This window comes from Dama dama, chromosome 18 (assembly GCF_033118175.1).
Source record: "Dama dama isolate Ldn47 chromosome 18, ASM3311817v1, whole genome shotgun sequence".
Taxonomy (NCBI): Eukaryota; Metazoa; Chordata; class Mammalia; order Artiodactyla; family Cervidae; genus Dama; species Dama dama.
In genome coordinates, this window is record NC_083698.1 from 14,554,871 (window position 1) to 14,578,642 (window position 23,772).

Consider the following 23,772-nt stretch of genomic DNA (forward strand, 5'->3'; position numbering starts at 1 on the left):
AAACTGAGGATTAGAAGGTTTTGACAGATTCATTTTACTTTGGATGTTTCAATATTATAATTATACTTTTAGATAAAGCGTGTGCATGCATGGATATATAAATATGTTTTTGTATTTATGAGTGTTCCCTGGTGGTTCAGATGGTAAAGAATACGCCTGCAATGCGGGAGACCTGGGTTTGATCCCTGGGTTGGGAAGATCCCCTGGAGAAGGGAATGGCTACCCACTTCAGTACTGTTGCCTGGAGAATCCCCATGGATAGAAGAGCCTGGTAGGCTACAGTCCATGGGGTCACAAAGAGTCAGACATGATTGAACAACTAAGAACAGACATTATATATACACATGACAGATCTAAATGTGAATATAAATGCATATACGTTTGTTCAGACTAAATATCTATTAGGATCATTCATTTTCAAAAATTCAGTCTTACTTCAGGGCTTCTGCAAAGAGAGCCAGGGTGAGAAGGAGTAGATTCAAGAGAGACTATCCAAGTTCAAGTTCATTACAAACTCCCATTAGGAGTTCATTACAAGCTCACACTCTCAGTAAGAAGCCCTATAGGGAGATCCAACTGATGCCCACCATGTAACTCTTGGTGCTATAAATCTAAACTATTTTGGATGTACCCTTCTCAGGCCCTCCCCTCCCCAGCTACTAGAATGCTTCCTCTGCCACAATGTGTTAACGTCACTTGTCCCTCAGGGCACCTAACTTCCTGGGTCACAACACCAGAGTCACAGGGTCTTCTTGCTGTCCCTCATTCTGTGTCATTGCCTTGAATGTCCCTCTGCCACTTCCACTTTGGTACAGATTAAGCCCCTGATTTTCCTTCAGAGAACCCTACCCCTACCCTGCCTGCTATATTCTCCATCACAGTGGATGTTTCAGTTCACCCCATCTCCAAGCTAGAATCCAATCATCATCCCCAAGCCCTCTCCCTAACCTCCATTCACTCTCCAATTCCTGTTCTTTCTACCCAGAAATGGCTTTCCAATCCGTGCTTTCTTTTATTCTGGTGGCCCCTGTCTTCATTTAAGGCTTCATTATCTCTCACCTGGACCATTATTCCTCACATCCCAGTCTCCTCTCCTCCTCCTTCTATTTATCTTTTATCCGGCAACCAAATGTGACTGTATGACCCTTGTTTTTAAAACTCCTCTGCTTTCTTCTGGTTGCCTGGACTATGGAGGAAGTTCAAGCTCCTTAGTTTGACACATTTATAATTAGCCCTCAAATTATTTGTCCAGTTTTAACTCTCGCCCTTCTGCAGGTACACCTTTGGCTCCAGTTGGATTGAACTTGTCCTAATTTCTTAAAATGCCATTCCCTATGGATTCCCCCTTTGCCCCTACATGTTCCTTCTCCTTGGAAATACCCTTCCCCCTGCTCTTGCCTTGAAGAACTCTTACATAGTCTTAAAACTTAGCTCAACACCAGCTCCTTTGTAAAGCCTTGCATTACTCTGCCCTGAAATTAACTGCAGCATCTCTTGAGCTTCCTCCATAGCTCTGCTGAAGTTCTTAATACTCCCTGTCCTCATCCATTCTCTGAGAGACTGTGGACTTCTATTGGGCAGGAACTGTGCCATAAGAGCCACCCTTGAGCACTGCAATAAATGATCAATACATCTCACTGGAACTCACTGATTTTGAGGAGAGCTCTATTTAGACACTGCTTGGTGGATGAAACCTGAGTTTGTTCTTAGATAGGTAGTTTTCAGAAAGGAAGATGAATTGATTAGGGCCGGGACAAAAAGATAAATCATAGGAGAAAGAGAAGATAGACGGTGTACATTATTGTCGATAATTTACTTTCAAATGCTTAGTAAAGGCCAGGGTTGGCAAACCCCTATGGGCTGAATGTGAACCTTCACCTGTCTTGGGAAATAAGTTTTATCTGAACACAGCCATGTCCGTTCATTGAGGTACTGTCTATGGCTCCTTTTGCACTTCTAAGGCAGAGTTGAGTCACTGCAACAGAGATGAAGTGGCCTGCAAAATCCCAAATCTTTCCTGTGTTAGTTCAGTTCAGTCACTCAGTCGTGTCCAACTCTTTGCAACCCCATGAACTGCAACACGCCAGGCCTCCCTGTCCATCACCAACTCCCGGAGTCTACCCAAACTCATGTCTGTATAGCCCTTCACAAAAAGGGTTTATTGACCCCCTGATCTAGACCATGTGGTATAAGTGTGTGTTAATTTCAATCTACAGTCCAGGGGCAGTCTGTTGCTCTAACTGGAATTACCCATATTGAAGTTGGTTAGTATTTAATCAAATAGATTACAGACTTTTCTGTCCTATTTTGGGATATAATATAAAATTCTTGTGAGTCCTGTAATCTGTCCCCATAGGAATGGCATCAGGGTCTTTCCCAGCATCAGGGTCTTTTTCAACAAGTTGGCTGATTCTGGGAAAGACTGAGGACAGGAGGAGAAGGGAACAACAGAGGATGAGATGGTTGGATGGCATCATCGACTGAATGTACATGAGTTTGTGCAAACTCCGGGAGAGAGTGGAGGACAGGGAAACCTAGTGTGCTACAGGCCGTGGGGTGGCAAAGAGTCCGACACAACTTAATGACTAAACAACAACAACAGGATAGCATCCTAGGCCTGACTCCTGAATGGTCCTGCATTCACCTCCTGGTCTGGGGGTTTCTCAATTCTTCAGTGGAATCCTGATACTTGAACATTGTTGCACTGGCTCAAAATAAATCTTCCATGTCTTTGAAGACTTCATAAAAGGACGCCACAGGGGGAGTTCATTGAGCTTATAAAATAGGGACACTGCTGTGTACTTGCTTGCCAGATCATGTCTTTACATGTGGGAGATATGGGTTCACACCAGCTTTAGTTGTAACTTGGTGGGAAAGAGACGACATCACTAACTCACCAGTAATTATGAGAGGCTCTCCAGTTCTCACCTATAAGATTTGCTTGTGACCTGATTGGCTGAGGTCAGCGCTCAGAGGCTTGCTCTAAGGACAATCACCTTTGTCTCAATACATTCAGGAGGTAGTTCTCTCGTACACACGATTGGGGAGCTCTGAAACAAAGCATCCGCCTTGTGCCATATGCATGCATAGCCTCCCTCACTGTCCCTGCAGGCAGGGGAAGCTAAGTGAGCAAGAGGGTGGGGGGGTGGGGAGGGAGAGTGCAGACTGAGCATGTGTGCATTTGCCAGAAACTTGAAAGGGGGCAAAGTGTGGAGTGGATACACGGACGGACAGGGAGATTTGCAACCCGGTACAGAAAGATCTGTAAATGTGGCAAGGGGGCGATTTGGATAGTGTCGTATTAATCTGTTCTAGTGGACATGATTACTTTTGACGCTGGCAGGGGTATAATATAAAAATATTATTTGTAGCATTTAATAAATAATTATAAAACATGGAAATGTTTATCAGTCTCGTATTCATGCTCATAAGCCCCAGAGCTATTTCAGAACTAGAAATCTGGAGACAAAAGGCTAGTATTTAGAGCCAAGGACCTGAAAATATCCATACCTCAGTTGATTCTGGACAGCTCAGGACAAGATGGTCTTTGGTGTAGAGCAGACAGAATATACCATTTAAGGCTCACAAATTGAGCAAGATAGTTACTTACAGACTCAGTAATTTCTTTCTGGGGCTCTGGAGTGGATTCATGGTGTTCTTCCCCTGATATCCCAAATCCAGGTTGAAGCGGTGATGAACCCAAAATATGAAAGAGGTAGGCTTCGAAATCCTCACAACTTTTTGTAAATAATTTTTGCTTCAGGGTATCTTTTAAAAAAGAGAAGTAGAAAAGGGTTTGGAGGAGCAATGAAACATTACTCAAATCTGTTTATTATAAAGATCTTCTGCACTCTCCACTTGCCCAGCACCTGAAGTCAACCACTAGAGGAGCTAAGTTTTCAAAGCATTTTTCCATCATCTGTAAGAGGCCATCTAAAATAATTTAATGTAATAATATAAAATGGCCCAAACTGAAGCTGAAGCTCCAATACTTTGACTACCTGATATGAAGAACTGGCTCATTGGAAAAAATCCTGATGCTGGGAAAGACTAAAGGCAGGAGGAGAAGTGGACAGCAGAGGATGAGAAGGTTGGATGGTATCACTGGCTCAATGGACATGAGTTTGAGCAAACTTCAGGAGATTGTGAAGGACAGGGATGCCTGCCATGCTGCAGTCCACGGGGTTACAAAGAGTCAGATATGACTTAGTGACTGAACAACAGCAAGTGGTCCAAATAGGCAAACAGATGACTTAAATTCATTTTGCCCAGAAGGAACTACTCTGTGAAGGGGTGAGTCTCACCCATAATAAGTTTACCAGGCAGTTAGCTCTGATTTTGGAGATTGCAAAAGACAAACCAGTCCAAAAATATACCCCTCACATTAGTAACTTCTTTGGCTAAGATGACAGAGCTTTTCAGTTATTAAAATATAACTTGTCTCTGAAATGCATAATACTTCTGGGCATTTCTAACACATTAACTGCCCAGTGAGACTGAATGCACCAGATAAACCCTCCAGTCATCCAGTGTTAAGGAAGCCAGACCCCAGGTTAGGAAGGTCTGAAGTGTGAGGGAAAGTGGGAAGGTTCTGAGTGTGCTCTGCTCTCTGCAGGGCCAGCTGTGTGGGTACCGGAGCCCCGGGAGCAGGATGAGGCCAGGAGGCCATGCCAGGCCACGTCAGGCCCCACTCCCAGATGAGTGGAGAAGGAAGGGTGGGGTCAAACTGAAGCCTGAAGATCTACACAGTAAGTATAGATCTTACTTATTTCATAAGCTTTCTGGGTGTGGGCTCTGCCAGATTGTGTGTTAGGAGTTTCCAGAGACCTGGAATGTTTCATTGTAAAGTGATACTGATCACACTTGAATCACAGGTGAGTCAGTGTTTTAGCATGCCTCACTAGGAAATATCACTTCTTGTGAAAGGGTAGAGCAGCATAGGAAAACCCATCAGATCAGCCCTGAGTGTGAGGTGTATTCAAAATGTTCTTTCAGATAAACTCCTGACATCAACTTGTTTACTCTTCATTATCTGTTTTCATAAAAGCAGAGAAAAGAGAATAGAGGAGAGTAATTCTAGTTGCTATGTCCCTCATCTCTTTAGATTACCCTAACTTTTCCCACTCATCTTGGACTCATTAATTCATTTTGATTCCATGGTTATTTTCTGCCTTGCTGTGGGCTTGCTTCATCTCTTACCCAAGTTAGGTAACTTTTAGAACAGAAGCTAATCTAAGCAATGCTGTCAAGTCCTGTCCTTTCTTTTCAGCCCTTCAGTGGTAGATACCCCAGGTAAACAACTCCATGGCCAAATCAGCAACTTACTACAAATGAGTAAAGATAAGGACTGTACTCTCTGAACTGAATGATATAAACCTCTTTTCCTTCAGAGTTTGTGTTATAATTTAATGCTGGTGTAAACCTTAGTAGCCTTCTGATTTCCATTTTCGGTCAGGATCATCCAGCAATGTGGTTCTTGAAAAGGCAATATAAATTCTTTTCCCCTGGAACTGTCTTACCTTCAAGAGTAATGAAGTCATCAAATAGATAAACGTGCTCACTATCTGGGTCAGTAGCAATCAGATTCATTTCTTGGTGGAATATGTGGAAGTTGGGGTCATTTCTCTTCACTACCCCAATCACAAATATTTCCACATTGATGTCTCTGGCGTTCTTCACCACCTCGGTCAGATTCTTCTCATCTCGGCTATCTGTCTGCCCATCGGTGATGACCAAGGCCACCTTCTTCACACCGGGCTTGGCGGCTTCGAACATACGGTTGGCGGCATGGAGCGCCGTGGCCGTGTAGGTGCCTTCCCCCAGGTACTGCATGTTGTCCACAGCCCGCTTGAGGTCGTCCTTGCTGGAGAACTGGGTCAGGTGCGCCACCTCCTCCACCTTATGGCTGTAGTTGATTATGCCTATGCGGGTTGTGGCCAGGTCCAGGGCCACGCGGTCCGTCAGGGTCTTCACAAAATTCTTGATGATTTGGAAGTTCTTGAGCCCCACGCTTTCTGAGCTGTCAATCACAAACAGAAGCTCCAGCGGAGTCTCTTTGCATTTACGCCCACAACCTGAAACAGGGATGTGGACACAGAAACACAGCAGGAATGAAACTGAAAACATCACAGCGAGAGGGGAGGGGGCGGGGATGAACCAGAGACCTGGACTGTAGCCTTCCTTTTCTGTGACCGTGAACACAGCTGACAGTTGTCTCCCTTCTGGTTTCTATGCCTGACTCTTTTCAAAACGATACATTGGGGGGGAAAAAAAAAACCTCCCACACAAAAAATCAAAATCTGTAGAGGATAACATAATAAACAGCTAGCCAGTTTCTCAGGTTAAAATATAAAAGTTTCTTAAAAAGATTCAGCATCCCTTTGCATGCCTTCCTGATCCCATCCCCTCCTTGTCTGTAAGAAATAACCACCATCCTAAATTTGCTCTTTATCGTTCCACCACGTGTATTTAATCTGAATCTGAACGCTAATATTTCAGTCTTCAACCACATCCTTATGTGAAAATGAACACTTGCTCATTGGAGTGGCCAGTGAGTAAAGTAATGGGGTGAAACTTTTTAATTGGGGGGGAAAGATTTGGATCTTTAACTGGGCATAAACATAGTAGCCCCCCGCTACTCTGGCTTATGTCCCCAGTCACCCATAGTGACCCTACGGTGGCTCCCATCTTATCCCAGAGGCCTAGAGAACATTTACCCTGTGAAACTGTTCAAGGGGAGTGATCTAGGAACACTGGTCAATAAACAACTTCTATTTATGGTTTATCATTGGAAGCAGTTGCCAGAGTCCCTAAGCAATAAAAAGTATCAGGGCTCCACGGGTGTATTCGTATCCTTATGTCGCCCAACGGCACTCGCACGATAAATCATCAGGAAACGGGTTGCTATTTTACAGGGTGTCCAGCGCTCAGAAGCAGCGTTTAAATTAGCCTGTTACCACAGAGAGTCCCAGGCTGCTTCTTAACGTCCAGAAGTCTTCTGGGGGACAAGCCAGTTCTGGGGTTCCCTATGTGGAAGGATAATGATTATCCTTCCTCTGTCCATTTTAAACACAGAAGGTTCTCTTATCTTCATGATCCATTAATTGCTTGCTTCTTGGCTAATCTGTTTGCTTTACTTCCTTGTTCTGATAACTCTGTTTTAAGCCTATTTTGCCATAGGGGCTTCACAGGTGTCTCAGCAGTAAAGAATCCTCCTGCCAATGCAGGAGGCACAAGAGACGCGGATTCGGATTCGATCCCTGGGTGGGGAAGATCCCGTGGAGTAGGAAATGGCAACTCACTCCAGGATCCTTGCCTGGAAAAATCCCATGAATAGAGGACCCTGGCGGGCTATGGTCCAAGGGGTCACAAAAGAGTCAGACACAGCTGAGCAACTGAGCACACACACATTTCACCACGGAAGCATTCAGATAGAGTTGTGACACAAGGGGACCTCTGAACTCGGCCCTCTTCCTTTTGAAGTGGCAGGCACTCTAGATGTAGGTCTCAAAACTCAATTTAGAAAGACCTTTTGCTCCAGGAAAAACACAGACATTATTGTCCCCAGCTGGGCTGGACCAAACACCAGGGAGGCCCCTGCAGTCATGCTTGCTCTGTCATTCTATCCTTCCCAGGCTCAGGTAAATGTCACCGAACGCAAATGAGCTCGGTGCTAACAACGGGCCTGGCTGCGCACGGACTCTGGTGTCTTCATGTTTCTTAACCACTCTGGGAAAATGATTTTCTTTCCTTAAATCAGGATTCCCACAACCCCTCACACTGCTTCCTTTCGGTTTCCCACCAACTTTGCAAATGAAGTTGAGACTTTCTCATGAGCTCTACCGTATACATCATCTGGGTAAATGCAATATCTTGAACATAGTGGGACTGGTACTTGAAAGAGATGGTTACTTTCTTGATCATCAAATCTTACCACATATTTCAAAAATAAGCTTGATGATTTCTTCTTTCTGGAGGAAAAGAAGAAAATGTATTAATTGTGTGGCCATAATATTTTTCCCTACAGTCATAAAAGGGACTGTCTTCCTAAAGTCAGCATTGGGCTATTTGATTAATCCTTCTGCTGCAAATAAGATACATAGTTATCTTAAGATAACTACAGGCTACATAAGATACAGAGGTTGAAAGTTGGCTATGATATATTATAATGGAAATGCGTTTGAGCTGTAAGATGTAATAGCTGAGACTTGAAGTTCATATTGTAGCTTTGGTGTTTGTCAGCTGTGACCTTGGACATGAAGTGACCTAACAGTGGTCTGGGTCTCAGGGCTGTGGTGGTATTAAACGAGGTGACACACACAGCTTTTAGCACAGGGTATGGCCCCCAAAGGAGGTACACCCTACAGTTCTGCATTCGTGGATGCAGGGGCTGACAGTACTGCGCCATTGTATATGAGGGACGTGAGCATCCACGGACTTCGGTACCTCCCGGGTGGAGGGGCGTGTGCTAGAACCAGTCCCCGGCAGATACCCGGGACGACAATGCCGTGGGCACCGTATGCCTTGGTTACGTGATTTCAACCACATGTGCTAGCCAACCAGCACAAGCACCTGGTTTGAAAGAGAATTCGTTCTATACTGTATTCTCTCCCCTCTGTCTGTACCAGTCCCCAGATCTGCGAGTCTCCGCCCTAGTTCCCTAATACTCTCACTTGAGTTTCTCCATGAAATGTCCCCGGGTTCCTGGGTGCTGCTTTCGGGCCCTGCTCCTCACTAGCTCCATCAGAGGGGCCTGAGATGAGCCGACTACTCGGAGTCAATCTGCCAGTGCCCTGTGCCACATGGCATGTTTACAATTGACTGCGATGAGTCTGCAGAGTCGGGATGCTACATCTGCCAAAGACGTGAAGCTGACAGGGATGATTAACTTAACAGAGGGGAGAAGCAGAAGCCCAGAAACCTCAAAAGGGAAAAGCAGCGGGCCTTTTCTAAGAAGATAAAATGTAACAGCTGCAAATGTAAAGTTTTAAAGAGAAAGATCTGTAATGACAGAACAGGGGTGAAGATGACAGAGCCAGTGGCATGGCTTAACAGAAGCATATATGGAGACTATTCATGGCACTTTAATTTAGATTTTTTTTTTTGCCTGTAAATTGAGTAAAAGCTGTTTTAAGTGGCTATACAAAAATTACTCCCAGTACGAGATTCTTTAAATTATATGAAATAAAGGAATCAACAGTTATCTTGTTTTTTTCAGGCTTTGTCATGCTTTTTCCACATTTAGAGAGACATTTAATAAATCTGAAACTAGAGTATGTCTAAAAAGGAAAATTTCTATATTAATATATTTATATTTTATATCCTGGCAGGGGAAATGTTACATATTTAATATAGTTATTTTTAATTTTTACAAGTGGAGAAAATACTGCAAGTTTTATGATTATAATTTTTCACTTAATATTATATATCATAATTAATTTCCCATATTACCAAGTGTTCTGAAAAACTTGATTTCTGGAGTCAGAGGCATGGCCATTTTAAGGTTCTTGATGCAGACTGCCTAACTATCCTCCAGAAAAGCTGTGGTAACTGACAGCTCTAACAGTAGTATATAGGAAAACGTGTTCTGTCTTAGAGACACAATACTGGTTGTTATTACTGTATAATCTTTGCCATTTGATAGAGAAAAATATCTCACTGTTCTAAATTACACTTAATCCACTACTTGTGAGGCTAAATTTTATATGTGTGCTTCCAATTATATTCTCTTGTGCATGGTCTTTGCGTGTCCTTGGTCCATTTTTTTTTTCTATTAGAATCTTTGTCTTTTATTGACTTGTAAGAGCAATTTATTTATCAAGGTTGCATTTAATTCCTTTCACTGTGCTTTTATGGAATAACCAGGTCTAATATGCTTTAAGTAGTCATATTTCTATATAATCAACATTTTTCCATGTAATCTTTGCTTTACAGTCCCTGGAATGAATGGTTTTACTCTTTCTGCTAAAATTGCTGAGTAATCTTGGTTACTCAGTGCCAATGATGAAGGCATCAAATTTATATCCTTCAAAGGACTCATGTTAACATGAGTCTAGTAGCAAGTAGGCAAAGAAACAAATACTGTTTATAAGTGCTGTGCTGTTGGATCAGAACCAAGGAACCACGTTGACCTGCCGGAATACCAGGGGTGGGAGAGTGGGGTTGGTGCTGTGGTCCAGGGAGGTGGGTAGACTCTGACTAGGGTGGAATGAGGTGAAGAGAGGAGGAGGAAGAACCTTCCAGGCAGGGGGCAAAACACACAAAACGCAGTGCATTACAGTCCTTGAGTAAACATGTGACTCAGGGTATGTGACAGGAAGAATGACAGGAACTGCGGAACACAGATCCTCTAGAGAGCTTTTGTGTCTCGTTGAAGAGTGTGGACTTAGCCTGAGCAGTGAGGACAGACATGGTCCATGGCAGAGAAGGGAACTGGTTGCACTTTTATTTAAGAAAATTGACTCTGGCAGCCAGTGGAGCAGTCTGAGATTCCTAAATAGTATGGGCAAAGAAAATTAACACCAGAAAATCGTGGTGGAAGTGATAGATGGGAAGGGATGGCCTGGAGGGATATTGCAGAAGGAGATGAAGGGGGTGGTGAGTAATTGGAAGAGAGGGTGAGGGAAAGAGGGAGACTAGGAGGTAAATGATAGCAGGGCCACTCTTGGAGGAAGGGAGGGAATGGACAGGGGCAGGTTGGAGCTAATGAAGAGTAAGCTGGGTTCAGCTTGATTCTGGCTGAGTTTGAGGCACCTGTGGGACACCCAGCTGACAAGGCAGTAGGAGGTAAGGTCTGATGCTCAGGAGAGGGGCTCAAGCTGGAGGCAGAGTTAAGAAATGCCAGTGTACAGTTGGCTGTTGAAACAGGTGTGGCAGACGAGATGGCGTGGAGCAGAGCTTGAGTGCAACCTGCAAGACCCTTCCATACCCACTTTTGTCAAGCATATTTTTTCTATGTTTATAATCTAAAATGCTTTTTCATCCTCCATACAACCTTACTGTAATATTAAATCAGCCTTTTTGAACTGTGCATCCATGCACCTTTAATAGCTGTCCCTCCTTGAGAGTTTGGGGACACAGAAGCAACAATTGTGGGCAGACACTGAGAAACGCTAGCACTTCAGGCATAGTTGGAGAAAGCCTTTTTGAAGTAGCTTGGGTGAGAATGATTAAAAGCTTGAACTCCCGTCAATAGTATTTGCCTCTTGAAAGGGGAGTTTGACAAGGAGTTCAGCCCGGTGCTCTGTGACAACCCAGAGGGGTAGGGTTGGGTGTGAGAGATGGGAGCGAAGTTCAAGAGAGAGGGGACGGATATATACCTATTCATGATTCATGTTTATGTGTGGCAGAAACCAATACAACATTGTAAAGGAATTATCCTCCAATTAAAAATAATTTTTTTTCTTTCTTTTAAAGGAGGAGTCAGTCTGGCCTGAATCTGCCCCTTAGAGTATGTGAGGATAGGAGACAGTGGCGATGGGGAGAAAAAGGAGGCCTTCCAAAAACAGCCTTCATGAGGGAGCAGCCTGCTTCTGGCTTCCAACAAGCCAGCTCCAGCTATAAGGGCTCTGCCCCCTTGTTAGCGAGGTGACTCGGGGCGTGTTGCTCAAGCTTTCTGCAAGACTTGGCGGGTCTGTTAATGACAGGGAGACATTCCCCCCTGTCTTGTGAGCAGTTACGGGCATTAATGTGTGTCCTGAGCAAGAGAGGGCTGCAGTCTATAGCCTGTCCCCGTCTCCCTGCCCCCCTCTTCACCAGTCCTACACTGCACCGGGTCTTAGCCAGCACTCGTGAGGTGCACCCAAGCTCTGTCAAATACCCCCACATGCCTGGCCCTTGGCTACCTCATGCATACAGGCCAGTGCTGTCCACTTCCAAACTTGAGGCCATTTGGGGACAATTGTGAGATCTGTGTATCCAGAGTGCGGTGCGGGGGCAGGGCGGTGTGTGCTCAGGGTGGTCGCTCCTCACCTGGAGGAAAGGGTGTACCTGGAGAAGGACTAGAAGTCCAGGAGTCCAGAGTCGGGGCGGTTCTCTACCTGGGTCCCCCAGGCACCCTGCAGTACTGGGTCAGGGAGGTCCTGATATGAAGGAGCCTGTCACATACTAGAGTCTCATTTAATGCTGCCCTTGGCTTTCTAAATGCTAGACAAAGGGAAGAGTGAAGGAAAAGAGAACTTGCATCAAATCACACCTCATTTTGTCTGCTCTGGACCCACATGTCACCTCTGTCACAGCCTTTTTCAAGCTATAGGTGAACATCCTCTGCCTGCCTTTCTCTCCCGTTAGACTGCGAGCTCCTTGAGTGCAGAGATGCGGTTTCTTATTCTCAACTCTTACCCCCGTGCCTGGCTCAGACCCTGACCCAGGGAATGTGCCGACTAATTGTTGGTGAAATGAATGAGCAAGTGCATGGATGAAGGAAGCCAGTTCTGCTCTCCATGCAGAGATGGGAGGGAGGGTATAAACCTACGGGAAACATTCCTCTGGGCATTAAACATACACCCTCCTCTGCTACATTTAGGGAGAAATTGATGCATATGTAGCCGCTTTATCCTCCATAGGTATCTGGGGAGGGTCTGACCTATGGTGTGGAACAGCAAAGAGAAAAAGGCAGATGGGCCATAAAAACCATGCACAGTTCTGTGTCACATGCCAGCTCTCGCCTTCATCACATGAACCCCCACCTCTGGGTTTCCTGGCACTGCACATATAAGGTCAACATCCCCAGACCATGACCCATCAAAAAGGGAACAAGAGAAGTTCCCTGTTTTCTCCTCAACTCCAGGAAAGGTAGATACTAGAAAGGAAGAATTAGACTTTGCTATAGAAATTCTAGAACCTTCCCATCTTGTAGGGCTTTCGGGGGTCAGCTTTGTGCTTGTGATGGAGCAAACCAAAGAGAACAAAAGAGAGAAGAAAAGGGGAAAGTTTGCACATCATCACGACTATTTGTTGAATAAGTGAATCAGTACATGAAAGTAATCCCAATTTTGTGATTGTTGTTCTTCTCAGAGCACTTGAAGGAACTAATTCAGAAAAAAAAAAAAAAAGAGCCCCTATTCTGAAAAATAAAAAGGCCCTTGTTCATTTGGTTTCTTTTAAATGGCTCACCTCTTTGTTAACATTTCTACCAGGGGTCAGGGTGGGTAGTTATGAGTCTACAGTGAGTCTGGATAAGGGCTGCTGGGGTAAGGTCCACCTCACATTCAGATTCAGTCACCCCCTGCATTGAAATCAGCAGTAATTCTGTGTCAAAGGAAGTCCTACTTCTAAAGTGAAAACACAAATATAATCATTCTGTGAGCACAAACCCCTCAATTACCCTCTAGGATGGATACTCACTGTAAGTCCTTGGTCTCCTTTTGGTCCTTGTAACCCCTACTTAGTGGAAGAAGAGGAGCAGTCAATGAAGGCTGCAACCAGTTAATGTGTACAATGACAGTGAGCGGTTAAAAATCACTTCTTGCCTGTTCTCCTTGGGGTCCAGGATCTCCAATCTCCCCTTTATCGCCTTTCTTTCCCACATCGCCCCGTTCTCCATGCTCTCCCTTTATAATACAATGAAAATAGAAGTTTATTGTGAATATTAAAGCCAAATAAGGGAAGCTCTGAAGTTTCATTTCTTTGCAACTGAGGTACCTCTTGAAGACCCATGGTTCTTGTTGGTGTGAATATACTATATGAAAAAATAGGGGGCATTTTATTTATATCCTCCCAGGTACCATAGGGGCTTCCCCATGGCTCAGATGGTAAAGAATCCTCCTGCAGAAGACCTGGGTTCAATCCCTGGGTGGGGAAGATCCCCTGGAGGAGGCATGGCAACCCACTCCAGTATTGTTGCCTGGAAAATCGCGTGGACAGAGGAGCCTGGTGGGCTACAGTCCAAAGGGTCGCAAGGAGTCGGTCATGACTGAAGCGACAGCATGCACAGGCACCATTATCTAATTCGTGATGAACTAGAGACCCCAAGGTGAGGAGACCACGAGATGCCATCTGATCAGTTCACTGACTTTAGGAACTTCAGCCATTATACAGGTTAACACCTGAATTATCTGGTATCTTCCACATTGTAAGGATTTATTCCTCATCAGCTGGCTTTTGAGTCTGAAGAAAATGAGATTTCAAAAAGTAATCATGTTTGTAGTTAGGAAAAGAAATGCAGAAGGATTCACTCTGAAGTGATTTTTTTTCCTCTGAGCATTGTGAGGAGAGGAGTGACAAGTTCATGAGAGCCCTTCCAAGGATCAAGTTAAGCCACTGAGATCCTAAAGCTGAGCATTTCCCTTCCATCCTGAAATACTTACCTTCTGACCAGGGAGGCCATGGCCTGTCATGCCCTTTGGCCCTGGGAAGCCCGGAGGTCCTTGCTCCCCCTGCACAGAATATGTGAGACGGATGGTCCTGTTAGTTTCCCAGAATAACTCAGAATATACTTCTTAGTCAGATATACATTTGCACTTCCAAAACTGCATCATGGAGACCCCCTGGTGGTCCAGGGTTAAGACTTCGCCTTCCAGTGCAGGAGGGGGTGTGGGTTTGACCCCTGGTCAGGGAGGTAAGATCCCACATGTCTCCAGGGCAAGAAACCGAAACATCAAACTGAAGCAATATTGTAACAGATTCAGTAAAGGCTTTAAAAATAGTCTACATCAAAAATAATTTTTAAAATCTGCATTATCGCATTATCTAAATTTGGGGGATAAATACACATGTAAGTAAGATGAGCTCAATGCTCAATGGGATCAATGTAGTAAAAATTTAACTAATTTTTGGGATAGAAGTAAAGGGGTTGACTTATGGCATTTGTCCATTTCTGTGGTGTAAATACTCCCTCCCACCTTTGCCAATTTCAAACTATCAACTTGACATCACAAGTAACAAGCAACTGTTATTTCAGTGATGATATTATTGGTGATTTTTGTAATCTTCTTTATAATTTATATATTTTTGATATGTTGAAATTGTGTATTATTTTAATAATGGAACACAAGAGGGTTTAACAGCATCTCTCCCCAATTAATGCCACGGAGTGTTTATATCATTCACCATACACTGTTTGTTCCATCCCTGATCATTTGTAGTAACATAAATCTATTCATCTAAATTCAATACCTCCTAAATTTGGAATTGAATTTAGAGAAAATCATCTTTTGCTTTTAATACTTGTTAGCTTTCCCCATCATATCTTCCCATCATCTGCCGTTCCTGTACCATCTTCAAAACCACACAGGTTTACAAGGTTTTCATGATGCTGCACATGGACCAGGAGTTAAACACTAACAAGTCTACAAAGTCGTAGCATGATGCTGCTTGGACCCTGCAGCAACCCCTGCCTCACTCTAGATCATTGTAAGCAGGAAGTCTGTGGCAAAGGTCGGAAAGACCACAGGCTCCTGGAATTTGATTTGCTCACCATTAGCATCTATCTCAAAGATATCCTGACCATGATCACTAGTGTCACTGGTATGCTCAGTAAAAACCTCAGACCAACTAAATGAGAATCAAGAGTGGGGGTAGGGATAAAATATGCATTTTTGCCATAGGAAAGCTTGAGAGCCATGGCTCCAGAGGCAGGATGGGCTTTAGGAGGTCACTCCTGGAAGGGGCCACAAAGGGTTGCTTGGAGACCATTTTACCTAACTTTGAATTATCAGCATTTCAGAGCCCCTTGTCCTAGCTCATTGACTTTCAAGCTTTTAAAACACTGAAACCCCATGCCCCCCCCCCCCTTTTTTTTCTTTTTTGGATGTGGTTACTTATTAGTTTTATTTTTCACTTGGAGGATAATTGCTTTACAATGTTGTATTGATTTCTGCTGGACAACAACGCAAATCAGCCAGAATTGTATGTATATCCACTGCCTCTTGAGCCTCCCTCCCACCCCCCACCCCCCACCCTACACCTCCAGGTCATCACAGGGCACCAGGCTGGGCTCCCTGTGCGGGACAGCAGCTTCCCACCAGCTACTTATTTTTCACACGATAATATATATATGCCAATGCTACTCTCTCGGTTTGTCCTCCCTCTTCTCTCCCCGCTGTGTCCACAAGTTTGTTCTCTATGTCTGTGTCTCCATTCCCTCCCTACAAATAAGATCATCAGGACAGGATTTCTCTATTCCACATATAGGCATTAATATATAATATTTGTTTTCCTCTCTTTCTGACTTTTCACTTTGTATAACAAGCTCTAGATTCATCCACCTCACTACACCTGACTCAGACTCACAGAACCCTTGCTTTTTACACGCGTCATAATGAAATATTTCCGATACAACATTTTATATGGAAAAACACAAACACTGATATACCACCATATTAAAACATGAAATAGTGCAGATACCATCGAAAACCCCAAGGTACCCAATCCCGTTCCCTGAAGGAGAGAGGAAATTTGTCTCTGAATTGATATGCATCGCTCATATCTCTGCTTTTATACTTTAACTACACGCATGTATGCTCTATAAAACTGTGCATGATATTGTTCTTAACATTTAAACTTCAAATAATTATACATTTATGCATATAATTTATATTTTATTTTAAATATTTATTGGAGTATAGTTGCTTGACAATGTTGTGTTAGCTATACATATTCTAATTTGTATTTTAAATAGCAACACTATTTGAAATTTATCTTGGTACCTATATGTAGTTCTAGTTAATTTCCTCTGCTCTACAGTATTCCATTAAATAACTAGACCACATTATCCTAGTGATGGGCATTTACGTTGTTTCCAGTATTTCCCTGTTACAAATAATGCTTCAACAAGTAGTCTTTTACATATCTTTGCATACTTCCCTAGGAGAGAATTCTTCCATTGAGACCAATCTTATACAGAGGAGTAAAAATAAAATGAATGTAAATGGAGATTCTCTTGTTGGTAAGTGAAGTGTTCAATTCTTCCTGCTCCCAACCGTAGCCCCTTGCAGCAGGCTGGGCTGGCAGAACTCTAAGGCACTTTTCATCTCTTTCGTGTAGAATTTCTAAATAGATGGCAGGTAGAGAGTCATAGATTTTCAACTCTAGGGGACTGATAGCAAGTTCCTTACTGTGGTCAAACTGCAGAGAATTCATTTGCTAAATGTCTCTTTTACCCTGTTAACCCTTGAGCCAAGCATGAGGCTCTAGCATGGAGGGCTTGCAGGGAGTATTTATGCACAGATGTCTCAGGTCTATCCAAGGAGACTCACCCCATAAGAAGGCGTGCCCCTTCTCTTTGTTGCTTAGTTGGTTAAAGGAAACAGGCGGGGATCATTCTTTGTTCAATTTACAGAGTAGTCACCAGGAAACCTCGTGGTGTTAGGAGCCCCAGAACCTTGGATATGGATTGGAGCCTATTGAGTAAGCCCCAAACAGTAAAACAACACTCTGATTCCAAGCTGGAGATCCAAGCAGGACAAGGGGGAGGAGGAAAATCTCTCTTTTCTGTAAAGACGGCACTGCCAACACAGGAATGATGAAGAGGAATCAGTTCAGTTCAGTTGCTCAGTCGTGTCTGACTCTGTGACCCCATAGACTGCAGCACGCCAGGCTTCCCTGTCCATCACCAACTCCAGGAGTTTACTCAAACTCATGTCCATTGAGTTGGTGATGCCATCCAACCATCTCATCCTCTGTCATCCCCTTCTCCTCCCGCCTTCAATCTTTCCCAGCATCAGGGTCTTTTCTAATAAGTCAGTTTGCATCAGGTGGCCAAAGTTTTGGAGTTTTAGCTTCAGCATCAGTCCTTCTAATGAACATTCAAGACTTATTTCCTTTAGGATGGACTGGTTGGATCTCCTTGCAATCCAAGGGACCCTCAAGAGTCTTCTCCAACACCACAGTTCAAAAGTATCAATTCTTTGGCACTCAGCTTTCTTTATTGTCCAACTCTCACATCCATATATGACTGCTGGAAAAACCATAGCTTTGACCAGATGCACCTTTGTTGGCGAAGTAATGTCTCTGCTTTTTAATATGCTGTCTAGGTTGGTTAAAACTTTTCTTCTAAGGAACAAGTGTCTTTTAATTTCCTGGCTGCAGTCACCATCTGCAGTGATTTTGGAGCCCCCAGCCACTGTTTCCACTGTTTCCCCATCTATTTGCCATAAAGTGATGGGACCGGATGTCATGATCTTAGTTTTCTGAATGTTGAGTTTTAAGCCAACTTTCTCACTCTCCTCTTTCACTTTCTTCAAGAGGCTCTTTAGTTCTTCTTCACTTTCTGCCATAAGGGTGGTGTTATCTGCATATCTGAGGTTATTGATATTTCTCCTGGCAATCTTGATTCCAGCTTGTGCTTCATTCAGTCCAGCATTTTGCATGATGTACTCTGCATATAAGTTAAATAAGCAGGGTGATAATATACAGCCTTGGCGTACTCCTTTCCTGATGTGGAAAACAACATCCAGTTACGGATGAAGAGGAATAGGCAGGAATATATGGATCACACAACCCAACCTCATCTCACAAACTGGAAAACATGCTTTACCAAGAGTGGGCTGCAGCATCTTCTTTACTGTGAAGGATGGAAGGTCTGTCTGCATACAGGCTAGGCTGTTATGCAGACTAAGTGACCAGCCCTTTAGAGTGAGGTGAAGGACAGTGGGAAGATTCCTGCCTGGAATGCTGCCACTCTCTATTCTCATCAAAAAGAAAATTACAAGCAAAAAGGACAAGAAAGGTATCTTCTGAAGAAAGATGTATCAGTAAATGACACTTTGGCATAAATTAGCTTTCTCAGATTTTGGGGGAGCAGGGGAATGAGGACATTTTTATTCAACCAGATCCTTGTTTGCAAGGCAGTTTGGGGTTGTCAAGGACATGCCTGACAGCACAGGTACCTGATTTAGGGAGTCAGTTGAGTTCCTAACCAGGTGTAGGGCAGATGAAAGGTTCATGGGAGAAATCTGCAACTGGCTTTGTTCCATCCCCAAGGGACAGCGTGCATGCTCAGTTACTTGGTCATGTCTTACTCTTTGCAACCCCGTGCCCTATAGCTCGCCAGGCTTCTCTGTCCATAGGATTCCCCAGACAAGGCAAAAGACAGAATAGAGTGGGGAAAAAAGGGGCTGGGACTATGGTGTGAGGGTGAATTACTACTGGGGATTATATACTTAGAAAATGAGGGTTCAGAAAGAACTTGGTACCTGACAATTATTCAGAATAATTAATTATTTTACAACCTTTTAGATTCCTACAGCAGCTAATCTAGAATATGTCCAATAAATATTTATGACTGACCAGCTGCTTTTAAGAAATGACACCATTTCCTTGTGACGTTAAAAGCTACCGTAGCTTCATTGCCATGCCCTGGGGGAAAAGCCTCAGACTAGCCGATTATCATGTTAGAATCAGCTCCACATTCAGGAATTTATTTTGCATTACTTCATAACATAGACATTTTATATATCATTGTTAACATTGTACTTATTCCAGGTAGCTGGGTTTCTTATAATAAAGGCAGTTGTTTTTTTTTCCTTTTTAATCACCAGTTTCCCTTCAAAATATTTGAAGGCATGAGACCACAATCACCCTAATACCAAAACCAGACAAAGATGCCACATAAAAAGAAAACTACAGGCCAATATCACTGATGAACATAGATGCAAAAATCCTTAACAAAATTCTAGCAAACAGAATCAAACAACATATTAAAAATATCATACATCATGACCAAGTGGGCTTTATCCCAGAGATACAAGGATTCTTTAATATCTGCAAATCAATCAATGTAATACAACACATTAACAAATTGAAAGATAAAAACCATATGATTATCTCAATAGATGCAGAAAAAGCCTTTGACAAAATCCAACATCCATTTATGATAAAAAAAAAAAAACTCTTCAAAAAGCAGGAATAGAAGGAACATACCTCAGCATAATAAAAGCTATATATGACAAACCCACAGCAAACATTATCCTCAATGGTGAAAAACTGAAAGCATTTCCCTTAAAGTCAGGAACAAGACAAGGGTGCTCACTCTCACCCCAACTATTCAACATAGTTTTGGAAGTGTTTGCCACAGCAATTAGAGCAGAAAAAGAAATAAAAGGAATCCAGATAGGAAACGAAGAAGTAAAACTCTCACTGTTTGCAGACGACATGATCCTCTACATAGAAAACCCTAAAGACTCTACCAGAAAATTATTAGAGCTAATCAATGAATACAGTAATGTTGCAGGATATAAAATTAACACAGAGAAATCCCTTGCATTCCTATACACTAACAATGAGAAAACAGAAAGAGAAATTTAGGAAACAATACCATTCACCATTGCAACAAAAAAATAAAAAATAAAAATAAAATACTTAGGAGTATATCTACTTAAAGAAACAAAAGACCTATATATAGAAAGCTATAAAACACTGATGAAAAAATCAAAGAGGACACAAATAGGTGGAGAAAAATACTGTGTTCATGGATTGGAAGAATCAATATTGTGAAAATGATTATACTACCCAAAGCAATCTATAGATTCAATGCAATCCCTATCAAGCTACCAATGGTATTTTTCACAGAACTAGAACAAATAATTTCACAATTTGTATGGAAATACAAAAAACCTCAAATAGCCGAAGCAATCTTGAAAAAGAAGAATAGAACTGGAGGAATCAACCTGCCTGACTTCAGGCTCTACTACAAAGCCACAGTCATCAAGACAGTATGGTACTGGCACAAAGACAGAAATATAGATCAATGGGACAGAATAGAAAGCCCAGAGATAAATCCACGTACCTATGGACACCTTATCTTTGACAATGGAGGCAAGGATATACAATGGAAAAAAGACAACCTCTTAAACAAGTCGTGCTGGGAAAACTGGTCAATCACTTGTAAAAGAATGAAACTAGAACACTTTCTAACACCATACACAAAAATAAACTCAAAAGGGATTAAAGATCTAAATGTAAGACCAGAAACTATAAAACTCCTAGAGGAGAACATAGGTAAAACACTCTCCAACATAAATCACAGCAGGATCCTCTATGACCCACCTCCCAGAATATTGGAAATAAAAGCAAAAATAAACAAATGGGACCTGATTAAACTTAAAAGCCTTTGCACAACAAAGGAAACTATAAGCAAGGTGAAAAGACAGCCTTCAGAATGGGAGAAAATAATAGCAAACGAAGCAACAGACAAAGGATTAATCTCAAAAATATACAAGCAACTCCTGCAGCTCAATTCCAGAAAAATAAATGACCCAATCAAAAAATGGGCCAAAGAACTAAACAGACATTTCTCCAAAGAAGACATACAGATGGCTAACAAACACATGAAAAGATGCTCAACATCACTCCTTATCAGAGAAATGCAAATCAAAACCACAACGAGGTACCATTACACATCAGTCAGGATGGCTGCTATCCAAAAGACTATAAGCATTAAATGCTGGAGAGGGTGTGGAGAAAAGGGAACCCTCTTACACTGTTGGTAGGAATGCAAACTAGTAGAGCCACTATGGAGAACAGTGTGGAGATTTCTTAAAAAACTGGAAATAGAACTGCCATATGACCCAGCAATCCCACTCCTGGGCATACACACTGAGGAAACCAGATCTGAAAGAGACACATGCACCCCAATGTTCATCGCGGCACTGTTTATAATAGCCAGGACATGGAAGCCACCTAGCTGTCCATCAGCAGACGAATGGATAAGGAAGCTGTGGTACATATACACCATGGAATATTACTCAGCCATTAAAAAGAATTCATTTGAATCAGTTCTAATGAGATGGATGAAAGTGGAGCCCATTATACAGAGTGAAGTAAGCCAGAAAGATAAAGACCAATACAGTATACTAACTCATATATATGGAATTTAGAAAGATGGTAATGATAACCCTATATGCAAAACAGAAAAAGAGACACAGATGTACAGAACAGACTTTTGGACTCTGTGGGAGAAGGCGAGGGTGGGATGTTTCGAAAGAACAGCATCGAAACATGTATATTATCAAGAGTGAAACAGATCACCAGCCCAGGTTGGATGCATGAGACAAGTGCTTGGGCCTGGTGCACTGGGAAGACCCAGAGGGATGGGATGGGGAGGGAGGCGGGAGGGGGGATCGGGATGGGGAACACATGTAAATCCATGGCTGATTCATGTCAATGTATGGCAAAAACCACTACGATATTGTAAAGTAATTAGCCTCCAACTAATAAAAATAAAAGAAAACAAAACAAAACAAAATACTTGAAGGCTCCTTATAACTTTCAGAGTAGACTATCTGGCTGAAAGCCTTTAGCAAATAAGTCCATGCCTTAGCTTGGCGGACATGAATGCTACCCAATCAGATTTTTTTCCCCTTACAAGTCTCAGGAAAATGACAGGTAGTGATTTTCGGGATGGGTCAGAAGACATCCTGCAAGACAGAACCTGTCTCTCTGAAGGCATAATTAAGTCCCCATTTCAAACCCAGCTTTTTAACTATTATTTCTCAGTCTTAGATCCTTTGTGCTAAATACATGATCTTTTTAACTTTTCAGATGACTGCTTATTCTCTGGGAGAAAGTGTTCTAAGAATTGTATGCTCTAAGAGTTCTAAGGATAATGTCCAACTATCTGAATATTTTTGGTAAATCAGTGGCAAAGAATCTGCCTGCCAGTGCAGAAGATACAGGTTCAATCCCTGGGTTGGGAATATCCCCTGGAGAAGGAAATGGCAACCCACTCCTGTGTTATTGCCTGGAGAATTCCATGGGCAGAGGAGTCTGGTGGGCTATAGTCCATTGAGTCACAAACAGTTGGACACAACTTAGCAACTAAACAACAACAATATCTAAATATCTTAATAGATTGACGGAGGGGATCTCTTACTGGTATGTCAGTAAACAACAGGTTTTCTTTCTAAATATTTTCTCAGGTGATATAATGGGAAAAAATCCAATTCATGGATGAGCAAAAAATGTAAAATGGATGTCTGGCTTCCTCCAAGGATGTACAAAACTAGAAAAGGCAGCTTTTATTCTTAAATCCTCACCAAAGATGCTAAGCTAATCTTTGAAGTCACAGCTTTCCTTGAATTTATCATAGAGCTGTGGTTGCAGGACAACCAACTTCCAGAAAACCTGAGGAAACACAGGCTCCTCCAAGGAGAGACAGGGCAAGGGCACTTACCTGCTGGAGATGACAGATATCATACCAGCTGGTAAGAAGAATCCAGCTACAGTTCTTAACAAACTGCTCAAGGCTGAGTGTGGGCTAGTGTGAGAAGGCAGAACCCTGGGGAGCTTCGGGCACAAAGGAGATTCACAGCCACCCACCCACAGACTCTTCTGGGACCTCACCAGTACTCAAGAGAGAGGCTGGAGACAGGCCGAGTCCCAAAGTTTCCCTGAGGAGGCAGACCTAGGGGAGGGAGGCAGAAGGGAAAGGCAGGAAGCCCCCGTGGGACAAAAGCCTTATCCTGCAGGGGAAGTGCGGCAAACGTGGTCACCTTTAGAGCACCAACGATGGAACTATGGCAGCCGAGGGAAAGCAACAGGGAAAGTCTGCAGGGATGAATCCTGGGCCCAGACCTCTAGGGAGATCCCACTGCTTGGGGAGGGCAAGGGAACCATCCTCAGCCCAGACCACTGGAGGCCTCCTGGGTATTGACAGGACCACATAGAGCCATACACTTTAAAGAGTGAATTTTTCTGTGTATAAATAATCCTTTACTAAAGAATGAAAATGTTTCTTTTAAAATGAAAAAGAATTAATGGAACGCTTGGCAGAATAACTTAGGTCTATAGGGTAAATAATACTACTGTTGTTGGGCTTCCCTGGTAGTTCAGTGT

At 42.9% G+C, this 23,772-nt stretch overlaps 1 protein-coding gene across 1 annotated transcript in view; it reads right to left on the reverse strand.

The window, feature by feature from the left end:
• COL28A1 (collagen type XXVIII alpha 1 chain) overlaps positions 1-23,772 on the reverse strand; it is a 180,349-nt gene that overhangs the window by 15,345 nt on the left and 141,232 nt on the right. Inside the window, exons 27-32 of the mRNA XM_061164958.1 lie at positions 14,307-14,375; positions 13,470-13,550; positions 13,345-13,380; positions 7,934-7,970; positions 5,520-6,074; positions 3,611-3,768 (exon numbers count right to left, since the gene is read on the reverse strand). Coding sequence (XP_061020941.1) covers positions 3,611-3,768; positions 5,520-6,074; positions 7,934-7,970; positions 13,345-13,380; positions 13,470-13,550; positions 14,307-14,375 — 936 coding nt within the window. The remainder of the gene's footprint in view (positions 1-3,610; positions 3,769-5,519; positions 6,075-7,933; positions 7,971-13,344; positions 13,381-13,469; positions 13,551-14,306; positions 14,376-23,772) is intronic.